Source organism: Tiliqua scincoides, chromosome 3 (assembly GCF_035046505.1).
Source record: "Tiliqua scincoides isolate rTilSci1 chromosome 3, rTilSci1.hap2, whole genome shotgun sequence".
NCBI classification, from domain to species: Eukaryota; Metazoa; Chordata; class Lepidosauria; order Squamata; family Scincidae; genus Tiliqua; species Tiliqua scincoides.
Genome location: NC_089823.1, coordinates 138,751,013 through 138,762,398, shown reverse-complemented (window position 1 = coordinate 138,762,398; position 11,386 = coordinate 138,751,013). Strand labels below are relative to the sequence as shown.

Below are 11,386 nucleotides of genomic sequence, written 5' to 3'. Positions count from 1 at the left end.
AACTGGAACTGCCCCTTTCATCTTTTGTACACAATTTTGTAGGCACAGGATTGCCTGTGGGATTGCCAGTTTGCCCCCAGGATTGAAGTACTGGCTGCAAGTAAGTAGAAAACCCCCTTCCTATCCCCAGAAGCAGTGCCCAGTGATCCTGGGGATCACGTTGCTGCCTTCCCCTCGCCCTGCAACAACTTACAGTACTCCCCTGTAGGAGTAAGGGAAAACTGGGATATTAATACGAATTCATATACGGAGATTTAGCACCCAGCACTGGGTGTCACAAACGTGCCATAAGGCACATCTGCAGCATGTGGGGAAGAGGGGCTGCTGGCGCTGGGCTTCAGTGTCAAGTGGGCATACTGTGGAAGCACCCAGGGGCAAGTTGCACCACTAATGGTGGTGTAGGTCTTCGGAGCAGGTGGAAACATTCCAAGGTCAGGGGTGGATGGGGCGGGAGAATGACTAACCCAAGAGCCCTGCTGTGCCAGATTGTAACCTCCATGTCAGGCTGTGAAGCCTGACACTGTGGTTCTCCAGTCTGCGCCAGTAAAACAGCTGGCGCAGACTCAAGTAGCCCCATTGTGGGGCTTGTGCCCTTACTTGGGGGAGGGACAAATGTTCCCTTTCCCCAAGGAGACCTCTGGTGTCTTCTGCAGGGTTGCAGTATTCAGAGGTCGCTGGGGATAAGATTGGGTTGTTGGTACATAATAATCAGATATTGTCCATATTAGGCATTTCCCTGATTGAATGTGATTTTCTTCAGGTTCCAAGATGTACTATAAATTCCAGATAGTGTACTAATTCCCGGACCTTTCAACACTTCTTTACAATAAGTAGAAACTTCAGAGTTACAAACAGCTGCCCATTAGTCCATCTGTAATTTTCCAAATTTATTTAGGAAAAAAAATAACATGAGCAAAAATGAGAATACTTTCAGTGTTACAAGAAAGTATATAAATGTCTAGTAATAGTCAATCTGACTTTTTAAATACAAAATAACCACATGAACACCTAATATACAGGTTTCATTTGAATACATATTTATTAGATAAATATTAGGTTGTCACATCATCTAACTACATACAGTTTTGCAAGACTAAAAATCACAATTATTTTTTCTGACCAGTTTTAAAATATGAAATGATTGCATTGTACTGTACATACAATGTACAAACAAAGACAATGGCCATTTTTGCATGTTACTTCAGATTGTACTTTTTAAATTCTCCTCTGATCACAATATCAAAAAATTGTACAAAGTATGAATTTGGTTACAATCCTTTTTATTTTATTTAATCCCCTTTATTTTCTTCATTATTTTTGTAGCACCCTAAAAATACACAGGTGATAAGACTAGTACACATAAGCTAATTATTACATGAAGGTAAAACAAAAAAATGCAACAAAAGTTCTTTCACAAAGGATCCAGAGTATATTACAAGAAGTGAAACAAATGTGGAGACTTCACAAACGCTAACAGACAGGATTCATTTTCCACATAAGATGGATTTTCAAGCTTTATTTTTTTTTCCTGCAAAATAAAAACAATGCACATTCCAAGGAAAATGAATGCATTTCTCTTAACATGTCTCTATTTGCCATTTACATATGTACAGATGTCCCTGGAGTCTCCACTGCAGGCATTAGTGTGTTTTCATCGCCCTATAATAATAATAATCCTAATTATAATAATAGTATGTCTTGGCAGTAGAACTATAAATCTCTCTGGGTTCTTTTCCAGGGGGGGATGTCTGGAGGGAACAATTTAAAAAAACCTTAAATCAAATGCCCCTGAAATAAGGAATAAAAAATACTTTGGGGATATCATTTTGCCTTCCAACACAAAATAACTCATTAAATTATTTGGTAGATTTTCATCAGATTCCAACATGATGGCAGTGAGCAGATTAAAAATAATCTCTTTCATTTTTTCTACTCTATCCTGAAAAGTTCTGGTAATTTAAGTATGCTGATAAGTAATTGCTTATGTGTGGCTGGGGAAGGGGCATTCTAGACCGATTCATAGAGATGCCCCTTTGATAAAACATAGAGCAAGTTGCATGGCTGGGTAACAGCAGTTGCTATCACCTGTCACAAACCCAGCTCAGATAGCCCTTGTGTTCGGTCATATTGCGTCCCCTTTCCATAGATCTTGTCAGTATACATAAAAACTACAGTTGTCAAAAATGCACATTTAATTCTGAAATTAGAGAAAAGATATCTTCAAATGATGGAAAGGATATTAAACATAGTTAATTAGTCCCAAGGATGACCTCCATTGATGTCTCTTCAAAAGGGTTTTTTTGTTTTGTTTTGAATAGGATGCATTTAGATTGCCATCAGCAAAGCACGAGTCCTCAACACATCTGGCTTTAAATGGTTCGGTTCCAGTTAAACAGAAACAAATATTACAAGTAACTGGTTTAGATAAAAGAGGAACAATTTTATAAAATCAATGATAGAATATGGACAGACAAGATACAGTATATAGCTTAAAACAGGCATACACAACTGAACATAAGAACAGCCCCACTGGATCAGGCCATAGGCCCGTCTAGTCCAGCTTCCTGTATCTCATAGCAGCCCACCAAATGCCCCAGGGAGCACACCAGATAACAAGAGACCTGCATTCTGGTGCCCTCCCTTGCACTGGCATTCTAACATAGCCCATTTCTAAAATCAGGAGGTTGCACATACACATCATGACTTGTAACCCATAATGGATTTTTCCTCCAGAAACCTGTCCAATCCCCTGAATGTTACCCCCCCCCCCCCAGTCATGTATTTGGGATCTGCCAGGTGCTCAACACTCTATTTGTAGTGTAAAGCAGGCAGCAAATACAGGTTTACCAGGCTCTGACATACATGGCTATAACTGATGGGCCATGTTCAATTTTGGGGCCACAAGTTGTGCAAGTCTGACTTAAAACAAATAGGAATAATGGGCCAACATAAAGTCAGCTTACCCTTAGTTGCTCATACAGTGACTTCAATGTTTATGTAAATGGATGAAGCAAATGCAGAGGGAAGCTACTACAGTAAAAAAAAAAATGCATTTTGAACGCAACAAAGCTCTAGACTTCAGTATCAGTGGTATCCCACCACAGTTGTCTTACAATATTAAAACCCAGTGTCCAATATAAGATATTCTTTGCAGTGCATATAAGATAAGTATATTCTATATTGCTTTCCCCTCTCCTATCTGTAAAACAGCATCATTTTAGAAGGTTATAAATGAGAGCATTAGAAATAACTTCTTTGTCAGTCTACAGAACAGAATCCCAGGATGGTTTTCATACCATAGTCACCCTTCCTAGCTCAATTTCATTGCAGGGAAGTTCAGGACACTGGACATTTGCTTGAGAAATGGACAGGGGCTAATTTATCAAAAGGAAAAAAAAAAATCCCTTAGTCTAAGAACCCTTTTAAAAAAAAATTTTAAGACCCCCCACTTTTCCCCACCTGGACTATGCATTTTAAAACACGTGTATAACCAGATCATGAAATGTTGAATATTATAATCAAAGACAATACTAAAATATTCACAAAAACTATTTACAATAGAAATTCTTAAAATAACTGATATTGCATAATGAACAGCACTTCTTTTGGAAATTTAAAAAAAACTCAGTAAAGGCATGGGTGGGGAGAAAGTAAATGTAGGAAGATCTCTACATAAAATGTTTTACAAAGTCAATACTCCTACTGAAAAAGAAGAACTAAAACTGCCATTTCCTGTAATATCTACAGCAAGGTGCTGTGGACTAGCGCACGAATATACACATGCACACGTATGCATGTATGTATATATAAACAATAAAAAAACACAAGATGCATATACAGCAGTGGTGGTAGATGCTAAAAAACAAATGCGCAAAGAATTTACAAGCATGACTTTGGTGAAGAGAGCAGATTCAGAATGGAATGCACATGTCATGCCATTCACAGAGGCAAGGCAGGTGAAGGGTACACATTGAAACCAACAAGCAAGAGTTCCATTGGGCATGAAGTTAAAAGCCTACCACTGAAATCAAATATGGGGTATTTGATTCTGGAGGGGGGAAGGAAGGAAGCAATCTTTATTCACAAAATAATGCAGTAGCTGTACACTGTGGGCAGAAGATGAAATGTTGGCCCACGAGGGCAGAGTTGGCACACATGCACGTCAAACACAGATATAAAATACATAATTTAGAAAGAGAGAACGACAAACAGCACAGAAATGGGCCCAGAAGCAACTGGAAGCTCATGCAGGAAGGAGGCAACCACATGAGAAGCACAAACACTACGGAAGCATTGTGGCACGAGAGTCTGCAGTACAGTTGTACCAAAGTGACTTTTTTAAAAAAAATCTCATGCCTATTTGTCCTTGGAAAATATTTTTTCTCAAAAGGTCCTGGCAGCTAAAGAATCCAACAAAGTAGAAAAAGAACATGAAAAGGCTGAATCACATATCACAATCTGGAAAATATAAACTATGAGGAGGCGAACAAGGTGTTTCTCCTACTGCAAATACCAATTTCAAGCCAATTATTTAAAACAATACGGAGAGGGATTGTTCCTCATTTTAAAGTGAGCTTCTTTTTTTTGCACCTTTACCTATTAGGAACTGAGCAATGGTTTAAGAAACTGGTTAAGAAAATGCAACGCTCATGATGACATCAGCATTTTATCTTTATCTTTTTCCACTTCATATGAGAATATGGTTCTCTCCCCCTGAAACCACGTTCTGTTTAGCAGGAAAGGTGATAATTCACAACCAAATCCCATAAAAAAGAAAAAAGGGGGGGGAGGAGAAGGACTGAAGAAAACAAGGTGCCTATGTGTGAGAGCAGAGGAACTACCTTGCTCATGGTATTTTTTTAAAATTGCTACAATGAGAAAAACACTCTTGCTACAGCATGGAGATTCACAGGACTCTTCCACCATGGAGAAACCACTGTCTAAACAACAAATGCCTCCCCTTTGATGCATTTTGTATTTTTATCCTACTTTGTGACATCTTTATTGAATTTTTTGTGCTTTTTGGTGTGTTTTATGGTTCGAGCTTGTTTGGCTAGTCTGAATGCATTGCCAAATAAACGTGGATCTTATTCCATCTGACACGAACGTACAGACTAGGGAAAGGAAAGGGACACAGTGGAACAGACACTACAGTATAAGGTAAAAAAACAAAACCCACGGAAGAACATGAGTTGGAAAGACATTCTGAAACTAGTCATTTAGAAAAGTTCCTTTGCCTTTTCTTCCCTTGCCAAGACTGGTTTCTACCGGGATACTTCTCAATATGCATATCCCAAAACTCATTCTCTATCTCTCTGCAGAAAAAATGAGTGAGGTTTTCCATAGCTGCACAAATGGTCTGTGATGCAGAGGGGCAGTCTATGAGGTCACCATCTTAGCCTCTTGCTTGTCCCCACTACAATTATCAAAGCTTGACTCAAGCAGTTCTGAGATGAAGAAAGTAGGGAGTGTGCACCATTTGCTCAAGTTGTGAATTTGTCATGGAAAAGGATGGTCTGGGATTTCTCACTGTGAAGCTACAGATGTGTCAAACAAGTGGGAGGTGTTGGGGAACAAAACACAGAAGGCTTCAGTTGTTCTCAAAGAGTGAGAGAAGGTCATCATTGCTATTGCTTGGTAAGTCAGGAGGATCCAGGTACGAAAGTAGGTCATCTGGGTTTGTGAGTTCTGGAAGCAGCTGTAACATAAAGAAAGGAGATTTGAAGATAGTAAAATAATTGTGGTGAAGCAGCTGGCAGTTGGCAGGCTTAAGGCCCCCCCACCCCCATGTGTGAGAAAATACAACTCCAAAAATGCTCCTACCTGAAACTCCAACCTGAAAATTCTCTTGATGAGTAGAGAAAGGGCTGCCTAATAGTTACAGCCAATCTGATTATATATGGAGATTCTCCACCCTGGTTATTATGTTTTTGCTCCTACACTGAGATCTGCCACATGGAAATATTTAGCTTCATGCTAAAGCAGGAATCCTTATAAAGCAGGAAGGATAAGGAACTAACACAGATGAGTAGCCTTGGGCCCTAAAAAAAAAAACTCCCTATTTTATACAAAAGTAGAACATCAAGGAAAAGGCTAGCCTAGACCTTTCTCCCTGAACATGTTAGCTTTGTATGCAGAAGCAACTTTTTCTGTAGAGCAGCTTTCAAGCATTCAGTTCCACATCCCCAGTCTGAAATGGTACTGCTTAGTAACAGATTCACCATGCATGGCTTCTGCACATCCATTTTCAGCTCTACGGATATTCTGGCTTTGAGGCTATGTCATGCCAAAATGGTTGGCAACCTTCAGTCTCGAAAGACTATGGTATAAGCCTACAGCACCCAGTATTCCCAAGCGGTCTCCCATCCAAGTACTAACCCGGCCTGACCCTGCTTAGCTTCCAAGATCAGACAAGATCAGAGATGTGCAGGGTAACAAAATATCGTCAACTATATGTTATAAAGTCAAAATAGTATGGTACAGCAGTATCAAAATATTGTGCACACTTTCCTATTGCACATGTCATATCACAGCAAACACAATTACACAAGCAGACAGCACGTAGAATATTCTCTAAATGCTGTTCTAGAGGCAGAAATTTATTTCCTGGCTGATGAACCATCATCATTTATTGTCAACCATGCTGTGGACTGTCTTGGATAGTTGGGATTTCCTAGGACAAAGTGCGAAAACTACATACAGATTGCCATACGTGAACAATCACACATTTTGCTACAAAGGTGTATAGTCTCCTTATGATGAGAAGCTGTAGCCAACTGAACAAAGAATTAATGCCTCAGTTTTGCCTGAAATGTTATTTATTTAAATTTATGTGGGAATTTTATCCCACCTTTCCATCCCTGAAAGAACCTCAAGGCAGCTCATATAATGTTAAATACAATAAATCAATAAAATTATCAAAAAAATACTAAGTCTAAATACATACTAAAAATAAAATCAATCTAAACAGCAGCAATCAGAAACTGAAAGCATGAGAGAAAAATCAATTTTGGATGCTTACTTAACTGAAATGTCTGTTTGAACAAAAAATCCTTAACCAGACACTGGAAGACTAACAATGAGGGGGCCAAATCAGTCTCAAAGGGGTAGAAGCTTCATAATCGGGGTGCTGCACCTGAGAAGACCCTGTTGCATGTCTCTTCCAAAAGCCTTCAGAAGGAGAGAAGCAAAAGCCCCAGAAGAAGCAGGGCCTTGGATGCTGAGCAGAGTGGGTGGGCAAATACATGTGGGGAGAGATGGGCCTTGAAATATTCTGGTTCCAAGTCATTAAAGTTTTCAAAGATCAGAATTAACACCTCAAAATGAGCCTGGCATCAATTTTAAATAGATATAGATGACAAAAATGGGAATTACATGCTCTCTAGCACAGACCCTAGTCAGGATCCATACTGAAATTTCCAAATGCTCTTCAAGGGTAGTCATATGCAAGGGGTGTCCAAACCCCGGCCTGGGGGCCACTTGCAGCCCTTGAGGTCTCCCAACCCGGCCCACAGGAAGCCCTCAGTCTCCAATGAGCCTCTGGCCCTCCAGAGACTTGCTGGAGCCCACAGTGGCCTGACACAACTGCTCTCAGGCTGTTCGACCACTCGCATGAGCTGTGGGATGAGAGCTCCCTCCACTGCTTGCTGTTTCATGTCTGTGATGCAGCAGCAGCAAAGGAAAGGCCGGTCTTGCTTTGTGCAAGGCCTTTTATAGGTCTCGTGCAAGACCTTCATTTATTCATATAAGTTCCACCTCCAATATATTCATTTATGTAAATTTATGCAAATTTGATGTAAATTAATTCTTTTTTCCCCCGGCCCCTGACACAGTGTCAGAGAGATGATGTGGCCCTCCTGCCAAAAAGTTTGTGCACCCCTGGTCTAATCCACAGACCAATCCAAAAAAGAGGCACAGCAGAGGTTCCACTGCTGCCGTGGGGGATTAGTGGTGGAAGGGGGGCTGGGCAGGTAGGGGGTATGGGTAGGAGCAGAAGAGGGGAGGGAAGGGGTGGATCCCAGCTGCACCAGTGTGTGCCAAGATTGTATCCCTGTTCCCTCTCCCCTTCTCTCCCTTCTCCCCTTCTCTCTGGCACAGATCCATGGCTGGCACAGATCCAAGGAAACACATTTGGGCAGTGGAGGCTTACTATGAGGATCCCTCTGCGACTGCCTCCTTAGATATGACTAAGGCATGTGTAACACTGACTTGATCTGTCTTCTCCGGGTCATGGTCAACACCTGGACATTCAGAAGTAAGACCAGATCCAGGAACACTTCCAAACTTGAGGATTTTTCTGTTCACATTTTACAGCACCTTTCCTGCAAAATTCCTCATCTCTTTTTGGTCACCCCCACCCTGGTTGTTTATTGCTTTCTACATTATCTGTGGAAGAATAAAACAGTTTCCTTGTTTGCTAACTGGCATAACTTCCTTCAAGAAGAACAGGTATTTATATTCAGTTTCATGTTCTCATTCTGAAAGGAAGCCCATTTAAAATGAAATCCACAAATGTCTGCTTCCACTCAGTTACACGACGACAAAAGAAATAACCAAACATTTCAACTGTGCACATATCTTATTCAAAATGCATACGTGTTTGGAAGAAGGGTCTCAGCATTCAGATGCTCTACCTTTCAAAAAAAAAAAATAGTTGTCCCAGGAAAAACAAGTACAGGCATGCCCCCGTATCTGTGGGGGTTCTGTTCTGGAATCTGTGGACATGAAGGAATGCCTACCCCCACTCTCTGGGGGCAAGGGGAGCTCTGCACACCTCACTTCTGAAGGGGGTACACATTGGGGACGCGCAGGTGGGGGGGGCCTGTGGACCCAATCCATGGATAAGTGAATCTGCAGATATGGAATTCGCGGATATGACCTCCTTGTATTTCATGACTTTAACTGAATAGCAAAACAGGTGACATATATTAGCTACTTTACAGCACAATCCTAACTGCACATTAGGCTGGCACAAGTCCCTTGCGCCATCCTCGGAGGGTCGCAAACATGCCGTAAAGCACATTTGCGCCTCCTTACAAGCAAGCCGCACTGGCGCATGGATGTGTGCTCGCACATGGAGGCTGAATCCAGCCTGAATCCAAGCTTCCTGGGGAGCTCAGAGCAGCTTCAAGCTGCTCCGCTCTCCTTGGACTTGTGCCAACTCAGGAGGCGGCGCAACTCAGGAGACCTATAGGGGCCAGGGTGGCTTACCCAGAGGTAAGGGGAAACGTTTCCCCTTACTTCTGGCTGAGCCACTTTGGGCACCTATCCTGCACTGGATACAGCACAAGCCTCCTGGCTTGTCTGTTCCAGCACAAGATAGGATTGCCCCTTAGTCTGCCTGCAGAAGGAGCTTCTCACATAGAAGTTACATTTGTCTGGCATGCAGACATTAAGAGGTCAAAACTGCTGTCCCTTTGTGTTCTGTCCCTGGACTTTACTGAAAGAGAGAGAATGAGGAGGAAGCAGAGAATGGACATGCATTTTCATATATGTCAAACCTCTGCCCCAGTGTCTCTCCATGACTTGAGGACCTATAAAATTCTTCAGAAGTAGGTTAGTGTTTTTTTTGCCTTTTAAAAAAAGGATCTTAAAAGCCCCCTCAACTTCCTTTTCTTCCTCTATTCAAGCACTGCTTCTCCATTTCTTGTCACTTCCCCCTCTTCAAAATTTAGACTGCATGCTTTCTATTTTTGTGCACATTACTTTGTGAAGTGTCGGAAACAATGATGGTGTGGTATCCATATCCACTAATGGTACACGGATCAAAACACTTAAGCAGCCCATGTCTCATGAGAACGGCTTGTCTTCTAGATTCTCCTCCACGTTGCCCACCATGACAGGAACGTGATATCACTTGTGCAAGATGGAACTGTTTAAAACAGAAAAGCTTTTTCAGCAAGGCCAGCATCTGCCTTGTCAGTTTCAATGACTGAATGCAAGTAAGGATGCAAAAAAATGAGAGCATATGTATGGAAGCCTTTTTACTGTTCCCCTCTTTTTTCCATCCCTTCAGAAACTCAAAGCACAGTCTAAAGCAAGCAGATGAGAGAATGAGACAAACTTACATCCAGCGATGGCTCCGGCATGTCAGATGCTCCCTGCCCACCAGCCTGACCTTCTAAGGCTGAGGAAGGGTTAAAGGCCAGGTCATTGTGTGGATGGTTGCTAGAAGCTGCCTGTGGTGGCTGCCGGGACTGCTGGGTAGGAGGACTGCTGTGATGTAATGGCTGCCCTGACTGGCTGCTGGGATGAGGTACGTGCAAACCTTGCTGCATGGAACTATGGGACTGATCAGTGCTGCCAGGATGAGGGATCTGCGGAGGAGGAAAGAAGCAGGAAAGGAAAAGTGAGGCTACAAGGTACAGAGTTCAGAGATGGGAGGGGGGAAAAATTAAGCCGCACCGTAAATTATTTCAAAAGCCATCATAAATGTGAAACCCGTATTGCAAAATTGGTCATCTCCCATCAGGGAAAAATCACACACAGAATTCAACCAACTGGATTTTTGAGTCCCCAGAATGTACAAAAGAGACAATAATAATTTTTGAAAATGCATATGATAAAGGGCAGAGGTTCAGTTTAATGGAGAGGTCAAGATTCCGCTTACCAGGCCCCCTGCTCTGAAACTGCCATGTGTGCTGAAAAGATGGCAATACTTGGTAGCTTCACTACACAAATCTCAATTATCTGAGAAGAGAACTGCTTCTTGCACTTGTTTTGGGTGGACAAAAAATTCAGGTCTCTTGCAGTTCTGGTTTAATAACATCCCTTGGACAAAAAAGGGCACTTTTTCAGAACAGCAGCTCTTGGTTAATTGCAGAGAAGTTCCCATACCACATTCAGGGTAAACCAATAAAAAACCTAAGAGCTGACAATTGGCATTTCTTATATTTCTCAAAAAAACAAAAGTCACTCCAAATATCTCCACAGGAACAAGAGCACGCCCACACGCACACACAAGCATGCATGTATAAAATACAAATAAATGTTGTGCTGTTCTCTCCACATCTTAGCAAAGCAGACACATTTGTTTCCTCCTCTTGTACGGGCAGTTCTTTTGTGCCAGAGAAAGTCTTGCATAGGGACGTCAACACCATGAGAAAAATTAAACGCATGACTATTTTAAATATAAAATGTCTCCAACATTCACAACCCAGTCCTATTCAGGCCTTGCACTGCTGGAACTTATGTTCAGGCAGCACAAGACCCCTTGCAGTAGCGTGACAGCTGAGCCGCCGTCACTTATTTCCAGGCCACTGCTGCAAATGGGCAGAGGTGTGGCTCATGCAGCAATGGCTCCCAGAGGTTCTGCTGCTATCAGTCATTTGGCAGTAGGGATGGGAAGGGGGAGGATTGGGGGAATTTCACTGTAGGCAGGACAGGG

The 11,386-nt window shown here is 42.0% G+C and overlaps 1 protein-coding gene across 6 annotated transcripts in view; it reads right to left on the bottom strand.

Moving 5' to 3' along the window:
* Positions 1–964: 964 nt before the first annotated feature.
* The window catches only part of ZMIZ1 (zinc finger MIZ-type containing 1), a 427,264-nt gene continuing 416,842 nt past the window's right edge, over positions 965–11,386 (bottom strand). For 5 of the 6 annotated variants that reach the window (XM_066619836.1, XM_066619835.1, XM_066619837.1 and 2 more), the window contains 2 exons: positions 10,068–10,316; positions 965–5,698 (listed from right to left, as the gene is read on the bottom strand). In XM_066619836.1, the coding sequence (XP_066475933.1) occupies positions 5,591–5,698; positions 10,068–10,316 (357 nt within the window). In that variant the 3' untranslated portion in view covers positions 965–5,590. The remainder of the gene's footprint in view (positions 5,699–10,067; positions 10,317–11,386) is intronic. The other variant, XM_066619841.1, reaches the window with a different exon arrangement.